Source organism: Taeniopygia guttata, chromosome 7 (genome assembly GCF_048771995.1).
Source record: "Taeniopygia guttata chromosome 7, bTaeGut7.mat, whole genome shotgun sequence".
Classification (NCBI taxonomy): domain Eukaryota; kingdom Metazoa; phylum Chordata; class Aves; order Passeriformes; family Estrildidae; genus Taeniopygia; species Taeniopygia guttata.
In genome coordinates, this window is record NC_133032.1 from 34,145,254 (window position 1) to 34,170,170 (window position 24,917).

At 40.8% G+C, this 24,917-nt stretch overlaps 1 protein-coding gene across 1 annotated transcript in view; it reads right to left on the reverse strand.

Moving 5' to 3' along the window:
- LOC101234197 (von Willebrand factor D and EGF domain-containing protein-like) overlaps positions 1-24,917 on the reverse strand; it is a 133,851-nt gene that overhangs the window by 51,926 nt on the left and 57,008 nt on the right. Inside the window, exons 12-18 of the mRNA XM_041717675.2 lie at positions 19,144-19,280; positions 17,937-18,092; positions 13,525-13,629; positions 10,736-10,850; positions 7,510-7,760; positions 6,058-6,277; positions 738-875 (exon numbers count right to left, since the gene is read on the reverse strand). Coding sequence (XP_041573609.2) covers positions 738-875; positions 6,058-6,277; positions 7,510-7,760; positions 10,736-10,850; positions 13,525-13,629; positions 17,937-18,092; positions 19,144-19,280 — 1,122 coding nt within the window. The remainder of the gene's footprint in view (positions 1-737; positions 876-6,057; positions 6,278-7,509; positions 7,761-10,735; positions 10,851-13,524; positions 13,630-17,936; positions 18,093-19,143; positions 19,281-24,917) is intronic.

Below are 24,917 nucleotides of genomic sequence, written 5' to 3' on the forward strand. Positions count from 1 at the left end.
TTCTTTGGAAATACCAAGAAACAAGTAAAAACTCTTCAATGTGGATTTATCTCCTTCTGGTTAAAAAAAAAAAAAAAAAATTGGAGAAGGCTTTTACCTATTTGACTGATACAGAGTGTGTGTGGGTCACATCAAGTGCACTGGGAAGGTCTCAGAGAACAAAATCACCATAGGCTCCCCAATAAAGAGTCTGTTGCTCTAAAAGCAAATACTGAGCAGATTTAAAACTGTTCATGGCCCTTTCCTTCACTAGTTGGATCTGAGGAATGACTCCACAACAAGCATCCCCTGGGCTGTGTCCTTTAATGAAAACACACCTTGGAAACTGAGGTGAAAGGATGGAAATGTTTGGCACATTGACCTTTCTCTTCCTCTCCTAGCAGCTGTCACCCAAAGCAAAATCAGCCTGGAGATGCTCACCAAATATTCACTCATGGGTGTACATTTGGGAGTGAAATAGTGCAGAATGTGCAGAGTGTCCTTGGCAAATTATCTGTCTGTGAAATACTTTTTTGTAGGCTGTGGTGCTCGTTCTCTACCAAAATGAAAAATAGCAGAGCAATTTGCAAATATTCACATTAATATAACATGATAGTAGTCCTTTTTTTTTTTTTTTACATTTAAGGGTCTGTACTTTAAATGAGTGGCAAAATACTCAATTAGGGATAATAGCAGTAGAATTGAACCCATTCCCTCCCTCCCCCAGTCTCTTACAATAATTCATGTAAAACACTTACATTTGCAAGTTTTACCATTTCCCTCCATCCCAGTGGGGCAAATTCCACATGCATAAGATCCAAAGGTATTCATACAAGACACTCCAGGAAAACAAAGGCTCTCTTCACATTCGTTCTTGTCCTCCTGACAAGTAAGCCCTGTGGCAAAGCAAAGGGGAAGTTAATAATCAGGAAAGGCTCCCTGTTTATAGTTCAGCTCAAATGTTGAAGCAGACAAAGGCTCACTCCTCAGCTACAAACTCATTACAGGGTATGTCACTCATGTTCCAGCCAAATTCCCCACTGTCTCACTTAAACCTGCTTTTATCACACTGTTTATTACTGTCATTATTGGCACCAGAAGTGCTGAATTTGAGACTACTGCTCATGGAAAGCTGTGTATGTTAAATAAAAATGCACATAAATGAAATTAATATTCCCCCTGCATTTCATGTCTTTGCTGCTGTTTTTGTTGTCTTATTAATGTGAGATCATTGTCATGTATTGAAGACCCCCATGAATTGGGGTTCTTCATTCTTTCATTTAAACCCCATTTTGGCTTTAGAATAAGAGGAGCCATGTACTGACATCTGTTGTACTTTCTGTTTCTATGTGAACCTCACGTAACTGTGACCTAGCCTGATAGAGTCTGGTTGAAAATAAACCCTACAAAATTATTATATTATTAAAAACAACTCAAATTTTTCTATTTAAAATCAAAATTTGAAGGAACAGTAGCCACAGTACTGGCTCAGTGATTTTCAGAGGACAGGCTGCCACAGGATCTGAATCCAAAACAATATCTCTTGACTATTGCTGATTTTAGAAAGAAGGTTTTAAAAATCCCTTAGAACAACTGATTTTAAAATTCACAACTTTGAGTGATTTAATGAATCAAATTAAGGGAGAGTGACCCAAAAGATAGAATTACTATCTGAACAGCAATGAGGAATCAGATATAATGTTGTTTAAAACTCCTCCAGGCCTCAGGTGCTGCTGTCTCTGTGCATTTGGGCAAACTTGCTTGGCTGCTGCTGGTCACAGGATGGGCAGCCACAAACCAGCCCAGAGCACTTTGATTAAGGCATCCCCTTTGTCCCTGCAGGAATAAACAAGGAGATTGGGACAGCTTCTGGAGAACCCAGGGACATGCCTCAAGACATAGCACCAGGTACAGAAAGGTTTGGTCCATATCAGATATCCAGATTTATTGTGACAAAAGGTCTAAGGATAAAATAATCTTTTTTTTTTTTTTTCTTCAAAAAGAAATTTGTCACAGAGCAATGAATTGCAGGATAATAAAAACAGAACATTATTATTCATCTCCTACAACATAATCTCTCATTGCTTCAGCATTGCAGACAGCTTCCACTTGTCCTTTCATGTTAAAATAGTATCTCAATGTAGAAAACTAAAATGAAGTCTCTTTATAGTTTGAGCCGAAAAAGTCAGTGCCATCGCCTTCCCATGCCTGCTTCTTCTCAAGGAAAAAAAGAACAGCAGCATGAAAGCCACATCCCTTTTTCTGTGCCATCTTAACATAATCTGTTATGGTTTTCATGCTTCTTGCTTCATTTATTGAAATCACATCACACAGTGTTGCAGGGCCAGGCTTACCTTTTTCCTTCCCTTGTGAAATTTTGGCTGAGTATTTATATTTCATAATTCAATTATCACATTCCTGGCATCAGGCTGCTTTTCTCTGATGCTGATTTCTGGTTATGCATTGGGAAATTATTAGACATCACATGGAAAATATTGAATGAGGAGCACTCTGATGAGATTACTAATTACTTTCTTTCTCTGAGTATCACACAAAGACTAAACATGCTACCATAAACAACGAGAGGAGGATCAAAGTTCCCAGTTTCAGTAACAACAGTCACTTCTCCCTTGGTCCCTCTCATACTTTCCTTCTCACCTTTCAATACTCTATTTTCATAAAGGGCTGTCTTTCATATCTCAAAGACAAGGGAATTACAGAAATCAAGGAACACCATAAGTAACAAGCTAAAATTCAGCTCCTTGGCTGATTTTTGTGATGTAAAGGTGAAACTATGTAAGCACTGCTTTTCACACAGAGATATTTGATTTTAAACAGTGTCTGACCAACTTGGGCATAATGACAAACCTGCTGAATCCAAGGAAAAAATGTTTACAAAGACTGAAACTTGGCTGCATGATGCTGAAGAAGCAGCAGAAATGCATACGAAATTGCACCAAGAAGTGTCAATTATTCTGTTTACATGACCTCCTGTGCACTGTAGCACAGGGGAGTCTCAACTGTCTTGGCACTGCTACAGTACAAATAAAAATAATAGGAATAGAAGTTCATCAAGTTCCAAGGCTGAACCATCTGTTTGTGTGCCAGCTGTATTTCTCCATCCCTGCATGGGAAGTTGTTTGAGGAAATAAAGTCCTTTCTTGCCTTGACAGGAGCTGACCACCTACAGATGCAAAGAAAGTTTTTTTGATTGTGCTCACATTGAGTCTAAAGGAACAGAAAAATCCTATTTAGATTCTCTATGGTTATTAGAAACCAGTAACAAATCCTGGGAGTTTCTTCAGTTTCCTGAAATATAAAATGAAATTATGGCTCCATCTTGCTTGCTATCCCACACCCAACTTTGTACTCATCCCTGGTATATGGGGAAAGAAATAATGATTTTGTGGTTGGGATAGTTATCAAGGAGGAGTTCTCAGGTGGGTGATGCTCTTGCATTCTGTGGCCAAAAGAATAAACAGCAGGAAGCTTTGTTATCTTGTTGACAATGCAGATGAAAAATCAATGAGCTTTGAACACTCAGAGACCCGGCAATAATTCTGGAGTTGGCCTTCTCTCAGATTTCCTACTGGCTTTTCTCCCTGCCATTCTCACATTTTACCCTCACAATGATGCACCTGAGTTGCTGCTTCCCTCGCAGGGGAAGCTCTCACAAGTTCACTTCTTGTTTCTGCTGTCTGTTTGCTGTCATTTGTAAAGATTTGATGGTGAAGTGGTGCTGTCACTTGAGCTGCAAAGCATTGCCTTCTCATTAGATTATTGATGGTTTTCTGGGGAATTGAGGCATAAACACAGCATCAAGAATGAGCTTTTATTGTTGTCACGAACCTGCCCTGAAGTAAAATCACCTGCTTCCCAGCTGGCTCGCAGCTCCATTTGTTTATAATTTTTCACCTGCTATTAAAACTTTGCAATGTATTCCTTTTTCACTCAATCATATTTTATTTTCTTTTGTTGCTTGTGTTTTGGCATTTTGGGAAGAAGCAGGAAAAACAGCAAAACCCTTGCACTGTTATTTAACTTGCAAGATCTAAAGATGAAGGCAAACCTGGTTTTTCTCTGGCCATCAAGGTTCTGTGTGCCTTTGTCTCTCCAGTCAGCAGGTCCACTGAAGTTATTAACTCATGGAATTATATTGATTTTTAATCATTTAATCAAACTCCTTACGGGCAATCAAAGCCTTTTCTCATTGTATAGCTCCATAAATTACACCATAAAAAATTCCCAAATTTTCCTGTGCTCATAGGAATGTTTTTTCCAGGGGATTATAAACATTCTGCATATGTTTGGTTGGCTTAGGGATTTTTATATTTTTATCAAGCTTCTATGTTAGAACTTTATTCTCCCTGCTTAGGTTTGTGTGTTCTTGCCTCAGTCGAGTCTCTGTTGTAAAGATTTTGGACAGCAGCAGGCTTTGACCATTAGGGAGCATTACCTGGAGTCAACACAGATTAGGTGTCACAGATCTTTTAGGTCATTTTTATAGACTTCTGAGAGATTTTTCTTTTATGTTTCTGCTGGAATTTTATAGAAATGAAATCTGGGCTTGCAGTCCCACATGACCAAAGCAATAAAGCTGCTGACAGGCAGGAAAGGTACCTTGCCCACGGAGTAAAATCTTTTCGCTGCTTTTGTTTAAAAATGAGTGTTTTTCTGTATATATGCACAATATAGCAGTAATAATTATGTGCATTTGCTGTTACTTCTACTTTATTTTTCAAACCTGTAACACTGGCAGCAGCCAACCTCATAGGGCTCAAGAATGTGAACAGAACAGAGAAAAGTGATCATCTTTCTTCCCTTAATTTCTTAAAATCACATTTTGGCCAGCTCTTCTGATTTTGGCTTGGATAGAATTTTGAAACCAAGACACAAGCCTTGAAGCATTTCAGGGGTTAGATTTTGTTTCATCATCATGTCTGACAACTCACTGGGATTGGGATTTTCTAATGCTTAAATTTATTGAAGTTTCACGAAGGACTAGAGGACAATTTATTTTTCAATGTTTTCCATATTTTCTTCTTCCTAGACTTAAGAAACCTCATTTAATCCTAGTTCTTTCCTCAACTTAGTTAAATGAAATTAAGTGCAAAGAGGCCCTGGATTTTTGCCTTTCTCTCTTTCACTCAGTGTTCTCCTAGCTCATCTCATGGAGGGACAAATCCATGGGAAATGAGCAGGAAGCAACAGAGATCTGGGAGGTTCACGTCTTCCTCGAGTGATCATTTCAGGATAACAGAGCTTTAGGTCATTTTTCCTCATTATTAGATAGAGAAATATCATCTCTCTATGTCTAAGGCTAAGCCAGGGCAGTAGAAGAGCAGGATTTTGTTTGCAGTCCATTTGGAGATGCTGTGGCCTGTGGGAATCCAGGGCTTCCCTCTGTCTGCCCTGGCAGGTCTGGGACCCTGGCAGGGGTCAGGAACCCCCCTGGACAGAGCCCCCAGAGACACTGTCTGTGATCTCTGTCCATGGAAAAGAGTTTTCAATCTTACAGGATGAATTACAAGCTTTGTGTGTTTGATAAGAGTAATAATTAAGTGTGGCACGGGTGCAAAAGTAAAATTTTAGGATTCTAGATTAGGGGTCCAAAGGGGACAAGATGGAGGAAATTGGGTGTGTCTTGTCCTTTTTCTCCTTCTTCATGCCCTCCATGTTTCACTGTGGTGTTGGCATTTTTCTGTTGGTTTAGGCTGGGGACACACTGTTCAACGTAGGTGACAGATATTGGCACGTTATTGTAAATCCAGCACAGGTAGTTTCTGGTATTTAATGTTTGTAACATCCCACAGAGGGCAGAGCCCCACACGCTGCCCTGCAGGACAGAGCTGCGGCAGGGCAGCAGAACATGTTAGAGATAAACAGAATAAACAACCTTGAAAACAGCAGAGATGAATTATGGCTTCTTCTTTGGCAGCAGGGCAGAAAGACAGAGACTTTCTACAATCTCAGAATCACCAATACCACAGATTCTGACAGTGGTCATGCTACACTCAAAGAATCCTCTAGCTCAGTACGTGTGTGATTAAAGCAGAGATGCAAACAGAGAGGTGTTACCTCCCAAACCAGGGGGGCATTTACAAAAGTAGCTCCCCACACTGTCCACGCAGGTTCCGCTGCCACAGGGGTTTGATTTGCAGTCCCTGATGTCTTCCTGGCAGAATTCTCCATCAAATCCATTTGGACACAAGCACAGGTATTCACCAAGGCCTGGAGGGTATTTAATGTTGGTGACACATGTGCCACCATTGAGGCAGCTGCAGGGCTTCACTCCAACCTGGAAAAGGCAAAAGGGGATTCTGGTAAGGTTCCTCTGAATAACCACAGCTGGGATGTGTATTGTTCCCCTTTAGGAAGGGAGAGATTTCACTACAGACTTGTTAGCTATTATTATGGAAACATTTCTAACCAATTTCCTTTGTCTAGATAGATGGTCTTATACTCACTGCACTTATTTATTTGACTGAGAGCTCCACTTCAAAGGGATTTATTTTTTCATCATTTAGGGGCACATTCTGACTCCTTATAAGGAAAAAAAAACCCCAATCTTATTTGCTGTAACAGCAGATTTCACATTGTATCTGAGGGCAGAATTTGTTCCTTATTCTTCAAAGAAGAAAGGAAAAATCTTTTCTCTTTGCCTGCCTGCCCACCTTCCTCTTTCACTTTGCAAATGTCTCCCAGGCAGGAACACGACTGTGGCATTCCTTATCTGGTGTCTCTCTTCAGGGAAGGGAGATCCATGGCTCTATTTTACGTATGTACAAGTAATGCATTTCTACAGATTCAAAGCTCTGCATTATCTCCCCCAGATAACACAGGTCTAGCTTGAAATATTTCCATTAAAGCCATATCTAGGCTCCAGTTTCCCCTTTGCTGTGTGGGTTCAGCAGATTGGTATTCTGTGGTTTGAATGAGCAAAAATAGAAATCTCTGGGAATAAAAATCTTTTCTTCACAAAACTGTTCTTATGTCAAGAGTCTGCATCCTGCTTTATTAGCTCATCTGATCAGAGGATTAATGTTAGCCCATACAATAAAGACAAAGCCATGCACAAGCTCTGCCAAGAAACTTAGAGTGTGGAGTAAAGACATAAGAGCAAGACTTCCTCTAAAAATATCATTGAGAATGAGTTATAATCTCCCTTTTATAGCTAAAGCCTGGTCTTTTATGTTATATGCTTTTTTTGTGCAATCCAGATGCAAAATGTGAATTTTAAAGCAGATTAATGAACCATTAAAAGGCTCTGCGAGAATGTTCTTTCAAACAGCAATCAATAGCACTCTCTCTTGTTCCCTGTATATATAGTTTCTATGTTCTCAGAGATATTTATTCCATTAATTGATCATTATTGCTGTGCTGGATATTATGCACTTATGAGGAGAAAATAGCTGAAGCCTTGTTTTTCAAGACAGTAACAAATTATTAGCTATGATGACAATTGCACAATTGCATTGACATGACAAACGGGTTTGTTTTGTTTTTCCTTTAAAGTGTTCTTTCCCTTACCTCAACAGAGTACCTGCTCTGTGCATTGCACTCATCTGACACAGTGAATTCAAAGGTCTGCATTTCTTCTGACTCAACCTTCCAGAGCAGCAGGCCAGCAGGAGAGAGCCGGGCGCCCCGTGGCCCAGCCTCCAAGATGAATAGCACAGCTGACCCTTCTGGATCCACTGCTATTAGCTGGTAAACAAAATTCTCACCAATAAATGTCAGCAGCTGGCTGGAGGGGGCCTGGAACACAGGAGGCAGGTTGTCTAAACAGCAAAAATGAAACCATGATTACATAAACTCCTCTTTCTCCCACGTAAAGGTTCTCAGAGTGGGTCTTTGAAGGAATGCTCTCAAAGAAAACATGCAGAGCATGCCCAGAGGCTGATGGAGGAAGAGATTTGTGTGTTAGAAGCAGCAAATAGCTTTACCAAAAGAACACCTTTTTCCTCCCCCTCTTTTTTTGTGCCCTATTTTTGTCCCATCCTGCACTTTGATTAATTTTGATGTGCTATCTGATATATGGGAGTAAATAATGCATGATTTCTATAACCTCCCCCTAGTCCCAATTCTTCCTAAATCTGTAGTCAGTTATATTTCTTATACTTACATACATATTTAATCTACCTATCATCCATCCATTTAAACATAAATAAAATAAATCTCAAAATGCTGAATGACAAATGAACTGGGTGGGCAGCTCAGAAGGAAAAATAAATTGTAACTCTTCCATTGAGTAGGCTCTCCTGCCTTTACCCATGAGGAGTAATTAAAGGAGCAGTTTGAGGGAATTCAGTTGGACATTCATCAGGAACAAAGGTTTTTCCAGTGCCAGCAGAGATCCATCAGTGATGCTGAGACTGCCCATCCCCAGTGACAGTGGTGTGTACATTGTCACCATTGGCACTGTTATTTCTAGGGTTGCTGTTTACATTCAGCATTTCCTTAATGAAGACAACCCCTCTAATTTTACAAGGCTATTTAACAGCAGAAGATAAATGCTACCCGAAGACACTTTCAATGCACATAGGTAAGGAGGGCAAGGTAGAGAAAATGATTACATTTTATAATTAGAAACCAAGGAAAAGATCAGATGAGTACCCTGAGGTGACAGCAGCTCTTTTCAGGGCCAAGAATTTCATCTCCATGTCCTAAGCCTCCTCAGTCTCAAGACATCTCTCCTCTTTAGCCACTAGTATAAATTGACAGGTATTGATATTTAAAGGAATCTTCTCACAGCGTAATTTGACAGTAGTTTTGTTTAACTTAAAGCACATTTCTAATACCCAGGATTAATTTCAAGCCATGCTCTAACATTATGAACTATATATGTGTTCTCATAAGGACTCCTTGCACTATGTTCATGGGAAATTATCATTAGGGTTTTTTTTGTGGTGCATATAATTTTTATCCAACTTTGCTTTCCATAGCACAGCTTAGATGATGCAATTATTTAAATATGTGTCTCCTTTATTGCTTCTGTGCTATGAGAGCTTTCTAAAATGCTTGTCCAGCAGATTGTCCTGGCATAAGTGTTGAAAGCTTCCATCTATTCATTTACCTTTTATTTCCCAAACACTAAAGCCATGGAGCCCATAAAAGTTGTGCCCAAAGTAATCAATGAAATATTGATGCAGGGTATGCATTTAGGGATAAACACAAAGGTGTTAACTGAATGGATGGTAAGTGGAAGTGCTAGGCACAAAATAACATAAAATCAGATGTTCTGAAAGGAGTCTGTGGAATGTTTCTAATGCTACAGAGATCTGCTTGCCATCCAGTAAATATATATACACTCTCCCTATTACTGCAGAACTTTTAGAGAAGTTTTCACACTTTTGGAAAAAAGACTGACAAAACTTTTCTTCTAAATATTTTTAGATTTTGACATTTAAAAGTGAACCATGAGTTCACTTTCAGACTTCCCAGATCACTTCTAGTTTTATAAAGTTCAAAACAAATGCAGTTTTTACTTTTAAAACCATTTCCCGAATTTGAAAATCGAGCTGTTTTGGTATTAGTAATGAGTCTGTCTGTGTAACACCCAGCACCAGCTCATGCCTAGGGATGCTGCTGCTCTGGCCAGCAGAATATAAGGACAGGTTGGATGTGGCTCTGAGCAACCTGGTCTAGTGGAACCCCCCCAAAACTTTCTAGCACTCTGTGACAGAAAGGAGGCAAGGTTTGTGAGTCACACATAATATCCCTCATTGGATTAAGTATTTTTCTGGGGAAAAAACAGCCTTCAAGTGTACAGACTCTCTTTCACATCTGACTCACCCTTAGGCATTTTAACGACTCATCCAAGTGATATCCAAATGGATTTTTAGTGGGCCAACTTTTGGAATGTAATAAAACCCCGAACAACTGAAGCAGACTGGTTCTGTGACTCACACACCTTTCTGTAATGTGTTTGGGTTTACAAAGCCTAAAATGCAGAGAAACTCCTTGTGGAAGCACCACAGGGACTTACATAAAAGCAGTAGTATAATCTTTATATTGACCAGATGCAAACATGCTCACGTAAGGGAGGAGATGGGCTGTGAGGATAAAGCTGCTGGGAGCACGGACTGTCTGTAAAAGAGTGGGGTGAGCAATGGTTGTTGTTTACACTGGGCAGGTAGCCATGAAAAAACTACAATTTAGTCTTCATCCTTCAGGAGATGCTTCAAAAGTCAGCCTTCTCTGTGACCCCTGCCTCAAGGGGCTGCAGAATGAGCCCCTGGGTTCTGTGGCAGTGCAGGTAATGAGTGCCTGAGCACTGGGACTCCCTGCCAGGCCAAGCTCTGCTATGAGAAATTCCATAGGATTTGGCTCAGTGAAAGGAAGCAATTCTTCCAGCCACCAAAAATACATGCTGGTGTTTTAAAAACAGTATTTTCCCCAAATTGCCTCCTTAAAGATTGGTACCTGCGAGATGCTGACAGAGATATTTGGGGTTCATTGCCTTGAGCTGAGAGACTTGGGCACTGCATGAGGCACTGGTATATCAAATTCTAATTTTCAGGCATTTTTTCATTTATTAATCTGAAATTTATCAGGTTTCAGACAGAACAAGGTACATTGTGCAAGCAGTGGAGTCTGCATTTCTGATGTACCCAATTATTCCCACTGCAAACAGTCCATGTGCAGTGGACAGGATAGATTCAGGTTAGCTAAATGGAGGAATATATTTAATAAAATGAGTCATAAATTCCCAGATAAGCACTTCTATGTTCTAGAAAAGAAACCCCTGTCTTACTTTCATTAACAGACCAGGTGAACTTAGAAATGACAGGTTCACAGAGAAGACAAGGGCTTGTAGGGCTTGACTCTCCTTCACCATAGCAAAGTCCATCTATATTGCATGTATTTTCCTGCCAAAACAAAAAAGGGAAATAAAAAATGGGTTGGAGGTGAAGGTCAATGAAAAAAAAGGAATAAGAAAGATAAGAAATTAGCAATTATTAATTTCTGGATATAAGCAGAAATTCACTTGTCTCTTGAAACAAGGAAACAGCAGCAATTTAAATGTTGGTGCTTTCTGCTTACAGCAAGTAAACTATGGAAGTTTTCCAGTTCCAGCTTGGGATCCTTGTAGCTTTGAATGTTTGGCAATGGGGTGGTGCTTTGTCATAAATGGATGATGGATGCAACAGAATGTGACTCTTTTCCCATTTTTTACCACGCTCATGTGGTGTGTGTGGTCATTATTCCCAGCTGTCAATTTGGTGAGTGTCAGGTATCCATGAAAGGTCAGCTCCATGGGACTCCCAAAGCCTGAGACCAGACAAGAGCTCCATTTGAAATATTGCATTACTGCTCTTTATAAACATTTGCAGAAGCAATGCTATAAAAGCAGAATAAAGAAGTGCATTAGAATTTAGGCTCCTAGAGGGATTTGTAGAGAACAGCTGAGCATATCCACGGTGCCATGGTGGGGCAGAACATCCCAAAAGACACCTGTGAGGGGATGCTCTGTGGGCACAGCAGCCTTTGGGCTGAGCTGCTCCTCTCCCAGCAGGACCAGGGGGGCTCTCTGGGTCCCACATGGGTTGAAGGCACTTGGGTATCTAAGAAGGGAACACAGGGACATAATTAACAGATGGAGTTAAAGATCTGCCCCATGGGAAGATCCTGTGGAGGAGTTAGCCTGTGTTGGCCATGTGGGACTTTATCTGACCATGCAGATTCCCAGAAAAACCTGGAATACTTCTGGGAACAATGGGGATGTCTTTGCCACAGTGGGACAGCAGGATGGAAAAGCTACCAAACACATTTTCCCCTTTCCTTCCTTTGTTTTTCTGAGACTGATATGTGTCCTGTTCCTGTTCCTGTGTTTTCTGCCTAATGCTCTACTGGTGCCCCAAACTTTTGCAAACTGCATTAGTCAATAATGCCACTTTAGGGTAATGGGTAAGGTAGAGAAACAAAAAGCATTCTCATAATGACCACAACATGATAGAACATGACAGATCTTCAGCATTAAAACCTGGATGTTAATTAGATTTTATTACATTGTTGTTTTCAAGGGCTTGATGGTCTGATTAAAAAAAAAAAAAAAAGTGTTTTTTTTTTCTTCTGATGTGATACAGTGTGGTACAGAATGTGAAATGGGCTGATATAAAATGTCCCCTAATTGAAACACCTTTTCTGGAAGCAATTTAGGTGTTCCAGAGTAATGTAGAAGGGGTATAATTAGACTGTGGTCTGATGCAATTGGAAGCCTAGATCAAATATTCCCTTGAAGCATTTTAGAATAGAAATTACTATAATCCCTAGAGAACACCATATTGAGAGACCATATACATTTCTGAGTTTCAAAAACTTAAGAATAAGGAAAGCCTTTGACAAAAATCCTCACTTTAGATTTAAGTGAAATGATTCTAACAATTATTTTTAATCTAAAACTAAGGTGGTTTTGTCCTCAGTTGGGCTGTGCTGGGTTTCCCTGCCCTTTTCTCTCTGAGGGCAGTGACAGAGGGACTTTGAGACATCCAGTCAGGGTCAGACTACCACACAGGCCTATAAAGTAACTTCTATTCACTCACTTACTTGGGAAAAAAGTGAACTTTTTTAAAATTTTGGTGACTGGTATGTACTTGCAATCAGTGCAGGTTTTAAAACTGTATTTTCTCATTAGCATTAATGGCAATAGTGAGGCAAATGAGTTAAGATGTACCTGATTAATCTTCATTTTATAAAAAAGCAGACTGGTGGCCTCCTATTAATTCATACTTGCCTCAGGGCAGGAAAGCAGGATAAGCACATTCAAATATCCCACCTAATACCCTCCAAAATTTTTTTGAAGCCCCACTGCAAACCAGCTAATTTGCTTAATGCAGGCCTCTGGAAAAAAAGAGAAGGGAAGATCTTTTTAAGGGATGCTACAGCAATAATTCCACAGGAAAACAGAGGATTATAGTGCTCTGCAGGCAGTTTCTAACGTGTTGGCAGTTTAAAATGTAGCTCTAGACTTTTGGTTATGGTTTTGAAACTGTCAGAATGCTCTATGTTTGTACTTAGCAGTGTTTAATGCAGGCAGGCATGGTTTATGTTGTCTCAAGGGTGCTCTCACATGACAAAAAACTGTGTAACATGCATCTTTGTGTGCCTCTTGCTAAGGCAGAGAATGGGAATAGAAATGATATACCCTCACCAAAGAGGGTGGGAGAGGGAAAATGGTAGAGACACTTCAGAAGTGGAGTTAAGCCTCTCAGGGCAGGCTCCTCACTCTTATTTACTCCCACCAACAGCTGCAAGGGATAAATATTGGCAGCCAGGAGCTTTCCTGAGGTGTTTGTGTGAGAAAGGTCCACCATAAAGCACGCTCTATCAGGTGTTCATTCCCCACGTAAATATGAAAAAGAAATAAAATATCGCAGACACGAGGCTGTGAAAGAGAAAAGCAAAGTGTCGGGCTGTGCAGCTGATCTGTGAAATAGGTTTTCCCTTTCCAGAGCAGTTATTACACACAGCACATCAGAGAGAGGGAGAGGGCTAAGGAAGAGATGAACGATCCGTATTAAACCTTTATGATCTTTAAATTACCTTTAATTTACAAAGTCCGGCGGGGTGGAATTGGCAGACCTGGCAGACCGCGTCGTACAGGGTCAGCACTCGGGAATTGCTGTACTGCAAGCCATCGTTAGTGATCTAAATGATACAAAAATCATCTTTAGAAGTAATAATGTTCCATATGGAGACTGTCTGCTCGTTGTGGAGCACATAGCACTGGCCCCTTGAGCTGGATGCGTGCCAGCAAGATAAATTAAACCGCTTGTGAGTGGCTCTGCGAGCTAACAAATTGCTTAATGCTCCAAACTGGAAATTCTTCATTAATAACCAAAGATCTTTTGGCTCAGCTGGCATTCAGCTTTCTGATTGCTATTAGGTTTTATCCTGAAGGTGTTTTTTTTGGTTTTTTTCTGATACCCTTATGGAAGATGTACTCAAGTAATAAGAGGGCGATTTCAAGGAGTTGTGAAACACAATTAACATTTTTGGCTGGGACTCAGAACCACATTTTTACTAATAGCAAATAAATAAGTAAAATCCTTGGCCTGAAAAAAAAAAAAGAATATGTATTATATAGGTTTATTTGAAATTAACTTTATAAAAGATGCAAGGGAGGACAATATGAGATAGAAACAGTTTCATTTCTGTAGGAAGGTTCATTAGAACAGCCACCTATCCCAGCTCATAATGGATAATTCAGAAAGCTTTAAACATGGCCTTTTTTAGATAAGAATGCTTACACAATACCAAAGAGTTGAGTGAATTTATATTTTAATTTTTCCACAGTAAAAGTGAAAAGATACCAGAGAAGAGTGGATAAGTGGATTGCTTTTGAGAGTGCTTTGTGAGATGTCTTGAGTGGTGTGAGCCTTAAAGAGCACCCCAAAACCCTGGGGAAGGCCATGCTTTAGACACTGGTGAGAACCAGAAAGAAAGCAAAGCCCTTTTTTCAGATATTTTTCAGGTTTTGTCCTCTCACAGTCAAAATAAAGCTGCTGTTTAGCAAATCTAACAGGGTTTGCTTTGGATTCATCAGGTACCCCTGTGTTTTCTTGCTATTAAAAACCAATCCTCAGGTCTCCTCCACCTCTCCTGAGACCACAAAGCTGAAACATCCTTAGTCCCTTTGCAGGGGATTTTTACAAGGCTGAGGCCATAAAGTTTTTGATCAATCAATAAACTCTTCCAGTTCCCAGAAAGAATGTTAAGTTAAATTGAATGAAGATAAACAGAAGTACAGAGAGCAAAAAATACTTGGTAAGTTTCATGAAAAACAGGAATATCACAAATTGGTTGAGAGTTCATGGAAGATAATAGAGCAGATTCTCCTACAATGACTTATGGGATGGTTCTGCACTCTGAGCTGAGTGTTTGTGTCTGCAGAAACCACCACAAGGGCAGGAACAGGCAGCATTCATGGATATTCACAATTTCAACTTGTGGAAGTGAAATAACTTCTTTGGACTAATATAAATTGGTCCAAAAATTCAGTAAAATTCATTGATCTAGTAAAATTCGTCATTTTAAGGAAAATATTGGGCTATTGACATATTAGACTCTAGTGTGTTGCACTACAGTTAAAGATGCTTCTAAAAGAAATAAAGGATTTCTCCTGCAGTTTGACAAAAAATTCAAACAGACAACCCCGCTGTAGACCTGCTCTTTACTGAAAGACTCTGGCAGCAAGATTTCCATTAAGAATTTGTTATTCCTGATGCAATTTAAACTTAATTTGAATTAATTATTTTACCAGAGTGTCCAATATTGTCTCAATACAGGTGCACTAATAATGGGTGAAAAAATGGCTAGACAGGGAAAAATATAAAAAGCTGTAAAATTGCACTAATTGTTCTGTCTGAAGTGAGCATTGTGAGTGAGATGTAACTCCTATAATTCGATTATTTTTTAATCTGTATCTTTTTTCTACATTCTATTATAAACATCTATTTTGGTCTCTTTTTAGAATTGGGCTGGTTTATAGCTCTTTTAATTGCTTTTTCATTAATCATCTTAGTGATGTGGAACAAACACTTTGATGAGAACTGAGCTGAGCAAATCTTTAATATGTTTAGACCTTAAGAAGCAAAAACCCACTTAGAGTTGGGCCTTGTTTGCTTGGTATCATCTGGAAAGAGAGAGCTGCTTCTGCATAAATGCAAAGGATGATCAGGAACTCTGTTGCTTCTGCCTCAGGTTTTTCGCCCATTATGAAATGATCTTGGATATTGGCATCACTCTACATAGACTTTGTAAGAAAGTTTAAAAAAAAAATTGAAAGGTGTAAAACTCTTCTGAATTCAAATTCAGTTTTTGTTTCACTGAATTTTTTGTGATTTTTTTTTTCCCTATTCTAGACAAATACAGCAACAACTTAATGAAAAGGATGAGAGCTGCTTTCCAAATTAGATAAATGCCTGCCAAACTCTTTCACCTCTTCACCCAGGCATCTGCCTGGACAGCTCAAGTCATCTGCTGCCCAAGCATGGGTTTGTATTTTGATATCTCAATTAATTATGCCAAATACTCTGGTGTAGCCACATGTACTTTCTTATCTGCGTTCAGCAGCATGTTTTGGGAACAATGGGCAAAATCTGAAACATGACTACAACAGGAGATTAAATGAAAGAGTGCTGAGAAGAGCTTCTGCTCCCCCAGTACTGGTAGTGAGAAAAGCTGTAGTGAAATTTTTCTGATTCCTTTGAGATTTGATATGGGAAAGGGGAGAGATTCTGAAAATATTGAACAGTGACATTTCCAGAAATAATTGTGTTGACTTTTGGTTCTGAAAAATCCTTTAGCTATGTTTTAAAAAGTAGATACGTGGATACCCAGATCATCAATAAGTCTTATGAGCTGCAATAAGTCTTAAGAGGAATTTCCTGAATTTTTGAACACCTGTGGAATTAGTTGAAAGTAATTTTTTATCTTGAAAAGCTCCATGATTTTGTTCTCTGTGCTGCCATGTAAGGCCAGCTGTCTTTGAAACTGAGCACTAGGCTCTGCCTTCCCAATTTGTTCATCTAAAGATCCACAGGAGTTCCAGGCTCACGTGCAGATGGAGACGATTTAATTGAGCATTCGCTGCGTAGCCGTCAGCCTGGTTCCTCTGCAGGGTTTGAAGGAGAGGGAAAGGGCAGAAAGCTTCCAGGTGCAGAGGGTTTCTGGAGCTTTAGTGCCTGGAAAGAGTTTTTGTAGCTGTTTTTGAGGGAAAAGAATGAGAAAAATTGTACAGACCTCCTCAGGGCTGAAAGGAAGCGCTTGAACACAATCAGAGTTGTAAGGGACCTGTGCTGTGAGGACAATGTCCTGGAGCACTGGAGAAACCTTCCTGTGTCCATAGCATGATTTTAGCTGGCTTGGCCAGGAACACCCAGAGGGTTTCCCTCTCAGGTCCTTCTACCATGAGGCAGCATTTCATCTCCCAGCTGGCAGAGTTCAATACCTTTTTGGAGAAGTTTTGGAGCCCTGAGCAGAGCACCTCCCCTCCTGGCTCAATCCTGGTCTGTGACACAAAGAAGGTCCAAGCTCCACCCCAGCAGCAAACAGCCTCTGTACCCACAGGGTTTTACCCTAATGTCCTAAACTCCCAAATCCTTATCTTTTCAAAATAAATGACTGATAGAAGATGTGCCCTGCCAAACATCCTTCTGTTTCCCCCAGGCCACGTGGCAGCACGTGTCCTCAGCTGGGTGCAGGACAGGCAGTGGTGAGGGGAGTGTTTTACGTGTTTCATTTGGCATGCTGCAATTTTCAGAGCACATCTGTAGTCTCCCTACAATGGCAATATATTCTCTTCAGCTTCAGAGCCTTTAAAAGATCTCAGTCTTGTAAAAAACAACTGATGTGCAGAAAATAACCATCTAGGCCTAGAGCGAGTCCAAGGGCAGCAGGCGTGCAGGGTTAGGAAGGCACTTGTTTCCTGGGGATATTTAGAAAAATAGGTACCATTTAGTGAAAAAAAATGGGGCTAAAACTGCAGCAGAGAACCCAGAAGAAGCAGATACTGCACAGGCTTCTTCCTGCAGCCATTCAGACCATGACTGTGACAGTGACATCCCAGCTCAAGCCTGCCCAGGAGCCAGCCTGCTCATGTACCCAGGGAGTCAAAGCTCTCGAGTCTTGCTGTCTAATCAGGAGTTTGAGCTGGGGTTTTCAGAAATGGAATACTAATGATTAACAATTGATTAACACAACTGCATCAAACTCAAGTATTACCTCTAGAAGTGGTTGTAATTTGCCCTTTTGGATTGGCTAGAGAGACACCTAGGTTTAGCTCATTGTTTTGGTTGGTGGGGTGTTTTTTTCTCTATGTGACATTAGTGTGAGAATTTCTACAGGCATTTCATTTCTGAAAGGAAGCAAATTGTGCTTTGCATTTTAATTCACCATGACAACTGATTTTTCTCTTTCTAAAACGCTTCTTAGAAACTTGATAAAATTCCTACTTTCACTTGCCATCTTGCCAATGGCTCGTCACCAGCCACGAAGTGCACAGCCTCTGTGATGTTCAGGAGGGGGATCTGGCAGTCAACAGCCTCAGAGCTCAGAAAATCTGCTTTTGTGCTTTCTTCTTCTCTTGACATCCATTCTCCATTGAGATGCTACAGTAAAGCAGAGGGAGAGTGAAGAAAATGAAGTCTCATAAAGAGATTCCAGTTGTCAGTGTATGTTTATATTTCTAATCAATAATATAAGGCATTCCTAGGTTTATTTAAAAGGAAACATGTTGTTACTATAGCTACAGCAAAGGGGAAGCCATGCTTAGCTAGGCATGCAGTTGGTCTATTGATTTAGGAAGTGCTGTGGTCTGCACTTGGGATGAGCAGCTGGGATGAGATGGGGTGATGTAATGGAGTGACTTTGTGTTTCCTCCTGGAGCTCAGCAGCTGGCTCCTGGCTTCTTGAAGGTGATGTCAGCTACTCCTCCAGATCAGCTGCACAAAACATTCCAACTGGTGAGAGCCTATGGAGCCCTAAGGGGGCTCAGCAAATCTCAGCTGTGCCTCGTGAGCATGCCAGCACTGACTGGGAGTCAGACTGAGTGTCTGTTCTGAGGTGGATTTATGAGTTTAATCAAACATTTCATATCTGAGGATGCTGATCCGCCAAATAACTCAGTTGCAGCATTGCCTGTGTATAGTTGTTTATGATAAAATTACAGTGCTTGCATAAGAGATGGGTTTGATGCTCATCAAAACCTCTGATTTGGTGTTGAAGTATGACTAAGAAAATTCAAATAACAGCCTCTGTAACTGTGGTGAGGAAACCCTATATTCAACCACAAAACTTAACATTTAAATGTGTTTAGGAAAACAACTAAGTGTAGTGATTCCAGATGTACAAAATGAGAAATAATATTGTGATTTCAGGCTTCAATGGACTACAGAGCAGCTGAACCAAACAGGAATCAAACAAAACTCCACAGAGATAATGAGCAAGAACTCATTACTGTGCATTTCCAGGGAACAAGTCCTGGAAAGTTCTGAGCCTCTTCAGCTCCCCTCACTTGTAGCAAACACTTTGCAGTGGGCTTGGTGGGTACTCGTAACCTGCTGAAGCATTGAGGGAAGATAGCACAGACCAGAGTAAAGGATTTCTGTATAAACACATCAACATTTGACTGTATCACCCATATTTTAGGAGGCTGCTTACGATTAGCCGGGTGACCTGGCAGTGCAGGCTGGGAGACTCCTCGAACCCGAGGCCAAACGCCCGGATCCTGCTGCAGTCCGAGGCTCGGACGTCGCAGAGGCCCCCGTTCTCCAGGGCTGTGATTTCCAAAGCTTGCTCTGCAGGGTGAGATGGATACAAAGCTTTAGAGAGCACCACTTACACGCTGTTCTCTTCTGCTTCATCAGAGATTTTGGTGTAGTTGTTCCTGGTTGTTGCAGTTTAATACTTTTCCTTAGGGTCTTCCTTGCCTCCCTGGGGATTTCTCTTGAACAGAGAAACAGCAGTTGTCAAAAGGGGAAGCAGCAAACCTCCATTAAATATTGTCCTGTGCACCCAGTGCTGCAAGATGTATTAGTGAGTGCCATGGCTCCTGAATCAATTTTCTGAAGCTGAGGCTTTGTCTTAAAAGGTCTCTAGGGCTAAAACTTCTGTTGACCTAAGTATCCAGTGGCAATACATTTGCTGACCCAGTAATACATCCCTGACCCAGTCACCAGGATGGGAGCACAACTGAGAGGATAAAGCCTCATCCCATAGCAGAGAGACACATGGGAACAAGAGATGACCATGTCACCAGGATCCCTGGAGTGTTAAAAACCAGGGGAAAAGCCAGCCCGATGTTTTTGTTTTGTTGGTTGTTTTTTCCCCTAAAGTTTTGGCAGCAGAAAAATGGTCCTTAAAGTAAAGCTTTCTTATGAGGGTTAAATCATTAATGGTAGCACTCAGCTGTGCACTGTGTCAGCACAAAGGTCATACACTAGCTAAGTTTCACTTAAATCCAACATTAAGACCTTAAGTAGAGCTTAAGTTATGTACAGCCTGTGCTGGCCCCCTAATAAGGCTGACTTCCACCCATTACTGTGTAAAAAATGTTTTACGGTTCTCAGGTAAAGTTTCATTTGGGTTCTGTTGTACTTTGGGGATTCACCTTTTAAAATTGCTCATTGCTTTCACATTGGGGTTATTTCAACAGAGGAAAAATGCAAGTCCATTGGATATCAGAATTCACACCCTTAATTAAGAAAAATTATATTTGATAGGTAGATATTTGCACCAGCCCTTGAGTAGCACAAGACTCAGAATGGCTCCAATATCATACATCAATAATAGCAGTCAGTTGGGAGCATGGCTGCATATTTTCATTTATACTATTTGTAGATCTAGTGGCTGGGAGAAACGACTATGATGACAAGTAACACAAAGCAGAACAATTTCTTCTTGTCTCCTGAACAACACTTAATAGCAGGGGCATGACCAGCAGCCCTGGGAGGGATGTTGCTCACCAGCAGAGTGGAGTCCCACTTGTTATCCCTGCTTAGCTTCCTTTTCCCAGCCCCATCACAACAGCTCTGGCAAAGTAATATCACCCATCAGTTTTCTCTGAGCTGTAGCATGGCTAAAACAGCAGCTCTCCACTACCTAATATTTTAATGGTACCTTAGTTCAGCTCTGATTCAAAGGGCAAAATGCCCTGAGTGGAGCTGATAACCTTCCCCAGCACCTCGCTGTTCCTTTAGGGCTCTGCCATTTAGGCTGCCATTAGGAAAATGCTGTTGAAACACTGCCATCCCACCAGACTGCAGCCTGCAACAACAGAGCCACATGACTTGTGTTTTTTTCCCAGAGAAAAAAGGAAGGAAAACAACATAAACATGAAAAAAATGAAAATACTTTTTTTTCCCCCTGCACTTTTGAAGTGCTTTTAGCTTTTGTTTCTTTTTTTTTTTTTAATTGATTTTATTGCAGCAGTATTATCAACACTGCTGGACACTTTGCAATATTTACAAGAAGAGAAATCGTTTACAGCTTATCAGCTTCCATCAGTTTTACTGGTGGATTCCTGTAATGTACAAAACTATTAGTCAGATGTGGTGACTGGTTTTGATAAATTGCCTTCTTCTGTGGTTAGTGCATGAAAATTAAAAAATAAAAATGCTTCATTATGTTTTTCATGAGATTTTAATAGTTAGCCCCACTAGTACTGAGGTAGCTTGGATTGCATTAATGTTTTCATTATCACTGCAGATTTTCAGGCTTCTCTGGGTGAAGCAGAGTCTCAGAGCCTGGGAAGGAGTGTGGCACAGGAATGTGCTCCTGCAGCCCTTCCTGTTCCACAAAAGCTCTCTCAGCTCTGTTGATTAAACCCCTGCACTTCCCCAAGGGTTTCCTTACATCTTTATGGCCACACTCCCGTGTCAGAGCCAGGGCAAGTTTACCCAGCCCCAGTGCTTTACCCAGTGACTTACAGTATCAGCTCAGCATTTTGTATTTATTTCACTCAAACCATTCTGTGCACACTTGTCAGGGCTTAACCCCAGCCAGGAACTGAATATCACACAGGCACTTGCTCACTGCCCCTCCTGGCCCGATCAGGGACATAATCAAAAGGGAGAGAGTGAGAAAATGTGTGAGCTGGTTTAAGGGCAGTTTAATGGGAGTAAGAAGGAAGAAAATACAGTCATGATAGTAATAATGATAAAATATTTAGAATTTATACAAGTGATGCACAATGCAATTGCTCACCACTTGCCAAGATTTGCCCAGGCAGTACCTGAGCAGTGATCCCTGCCCAGCTTTCCCCTCAGTTTATGCACTGAGAGTAATGCCACACGGAATGGGATATCCCTGTGGTCAGTGGGGATCAGCTGTCCTGTTGGTGTCCCCTCCCAGCTCTCTGTGCATCCCCAGACTTGCTGGCAGGGCATGAGAACATGGAAAAGCCTTTCCTTAATACAAACACTACTTGGCAACAGCTACAAACATCAGTGTCTTACCAGCTTTAAATCTGATGGAAAATAAAAGTAATTACAATGTTTCTTTTTTAAAGAAATGGACACTAGAGTTCAACCTTTGGACCTCAGTATAGGAAGTACATAAATATTGACAAGGGTTGTTACTTTTATCTTTTTTAAAAAATAATGTCACATGTAATGGATGTAGGAATTTCAGCCATTTGGTTTTAATGAGGTTCCCCTCTGCCTTCTAATGTTGTTGCATTTTAGCCAGTTTCAACCAAAAAAAAGGGAGAGGAATTCTCCCTTCCATTGGCTTTGGAAAAGTCTCTTGGCAGCTGGGCACTCAAACATCCAAACCCTGTTCTTGCTGGGTACAGGGATCAAGATGTGGTTCATGGAGGGGTAGTTGGAAGTCCAGAGAGGTGCTGACATCAGAAGGAAATATTGGAGAGCCTGAGAAACCTCAGCAAAAGAGCTGCAAGTAGTTCAGCTAAAGACTGGAGGGAGGAAGGACGGGAGCAATAAAAATAGCTGGGAAACATCACAAAGGTGAGAGCGAGGGCAAAAGTGCAGAGCAAGCTGAGGTTGTGAACACCTGGCATGGATGTCTGATGTCTGTAGAGGGGCAAGTTAGAGAGGAGAGAAATCTGTAGGTAATCAGGCAGTCCTGGAAGGTGCTTGTAAAAAGTATGATATATTTTAGCATTAATATTTTATGGTTAGGGAGTGTGAATGCCAAAATACAACTAAATCCAGGACAGAACATTCTCCTTTTCTCTGTATGGCCTATAGGGCAAAAATGTGCTTTGACTTTTACTAGTAGATTAAAAACTGAAGCTCAGGGTGGCACCTGGAGCTCAGATGTGTGACAGGCTGCAGCAGTTCTGGAGAGGATTTAAGGAGCTGTGTGTTCACATCCACTGGCTCAGGCATGGGCATCCCTCTGCATTTCCAGTGCTCACTCTGTACCCACAGCAAGTAAACACAAAAAAAAAAAGGAACTGTCATCTGGCAGAGCATTGCATAAGGACAGTGTGAACAGCAGGAAATGTTGGGGGAAAAAAATAAAGATAATCTTGTGTTTTAATGAAATTCTCTTTAGATAAAATGGAGAGAAGGGTCTGTTGTTGAAGGTGGAAATCTCAAAGGCCTCCAGACAGAATAAAGGCTCTGTCCTCTTTGGTTTGCAATGCTTGTCCTCAAGGCACACCTCCCCTGCCTTCCCTTCCTTCTCCTCCCATCTCCAGCAGGAATTTCCAGGAAATAACAGTAAATTCAGAGCTGCTGATGGTGCAGTTTCATTCTGTAATCATTTACATGAATCAAACCTGACAAGGATCACAGGCTAAATAATAGACTGAAACCCCCCCACATAAATACATGGTTGTGTTTACAGGTATTGTTTGCAGTGTATTATGTAAATAATATGCACAGTTGTAGAAGGAAAATGAAGACTTGATTTTGTGTCAAGAATATTGCAAAAATCAAGAATATTGCAAAACTACACTTATTGAAGTCTTACTGACAGATAGAAATGGTTCATGTTGGATTTACTATTTGATTAGAAAAGTATCCCAGCACAAATAAACTTCCCTCTGCAATGTTTGAAAACTACACATGAGGCTTTGGGCTGGACCAGCAGACCTGAAATTTAGACCAGCAGACCTGAAATTTAAACCAGCAGAAATTTTGTTTGAATAAAGAGAAGGAAAGGAACTACCCTGCTTTTCTTAAAGGGGATGATAAAGAAGCAATCTAAGACATGAAAAGCAAATCAAGAAGCAGATCATAAGTGCTGGGTTGGGTTAAATCTTTACTGAAGTGAGAAAGTAAAGATGCCCAGATGTCCCTGCCTTTGAATCAGGTAGCTGATTGAACAATTTTCCATGACAGAGCTTGATGGTGTGGATGTGGACCTCCAGCTACCCTAGGTATGAGGGTTCTGTATCAGAGCAAACTGATGCTCAATTTTCTCTACAGCTTGGACAGAGCAAGTCTGAGTCTGCCTCCATTCAAATGTTTGCACAAATATTGTATTTCTTTTGTATATAATGTTGTTTGCTAATCATAGACACAATCATGGCATGCATTATACTGGAACTTGTGCTATCCATGACCCAAAGCTCATTTGACAATCCTCCCTAAGAAAAAACTATCAGCAGCCATATGCTCTTTGCCAGAAGTCATGCACATCAGTGACACCCTGGCTTCTAAATGAAAACTGTGTTTTTTCCTGCTTCCAAACCCAGGTCTCAGAGGACCAGAGCAGCTGAAGGAGCTGAGGGTGTCTAGTCTGGAGAAAAGAAGGCTCATGGGGACCCTCTTTCTACAACTCCCAGAAAGCAGGGTATGGCAAAATGTGCCTTGGTCTCTTTTCCCAACTAGCAAGTGACAGGGCAAGAGAAAATGGACTCAAATTGCAGCAGAGGTACAGTAAAACACAGCAATCTCCAGATCCAGGGAAGAAATGATGATGTCTGGCTCCTGATCAGAAGATTGAAGGGTCATTTTATTAAAATGATACTATATTACATTAATATACTATTTAAAGAGATACTATACTATTCTACATACTTATTTCTTACTTACCCATCTAACTCAAACTCATGACTCTCTGCTGAGAATCTGAGCCACAGCTGGATCCACTGGTCACTGACCCCAAACAACCTTCACCAGAATCCAACCCAGCCATCACTTCAGGTGAACAATCCCCACACCACATTCCACATGGGGAAAACAAAGGAGCAGAGGTAAAGATTTTCTCTTCTTCTCTCTGTGCTTCTCCTGAGAGACAGAATTATGTCTGTCTGTCCAGAGAATGTGAATATCACACAGGGGATGTTAGATGGGATATTATGGAAACTTTCTGCACTGAAAGGGTGGTCAAGCACTGGAATGGGCTTCTCAGGGAAGTGGCAGAGTCACCATCCCTGGGGTATTTAAAAGCTGTGTAGATGTGGCACTTGGGGACATGGTTTAGTGCTGGGCTTGGCAGTGCTGGATTAACAGTTGGACTCA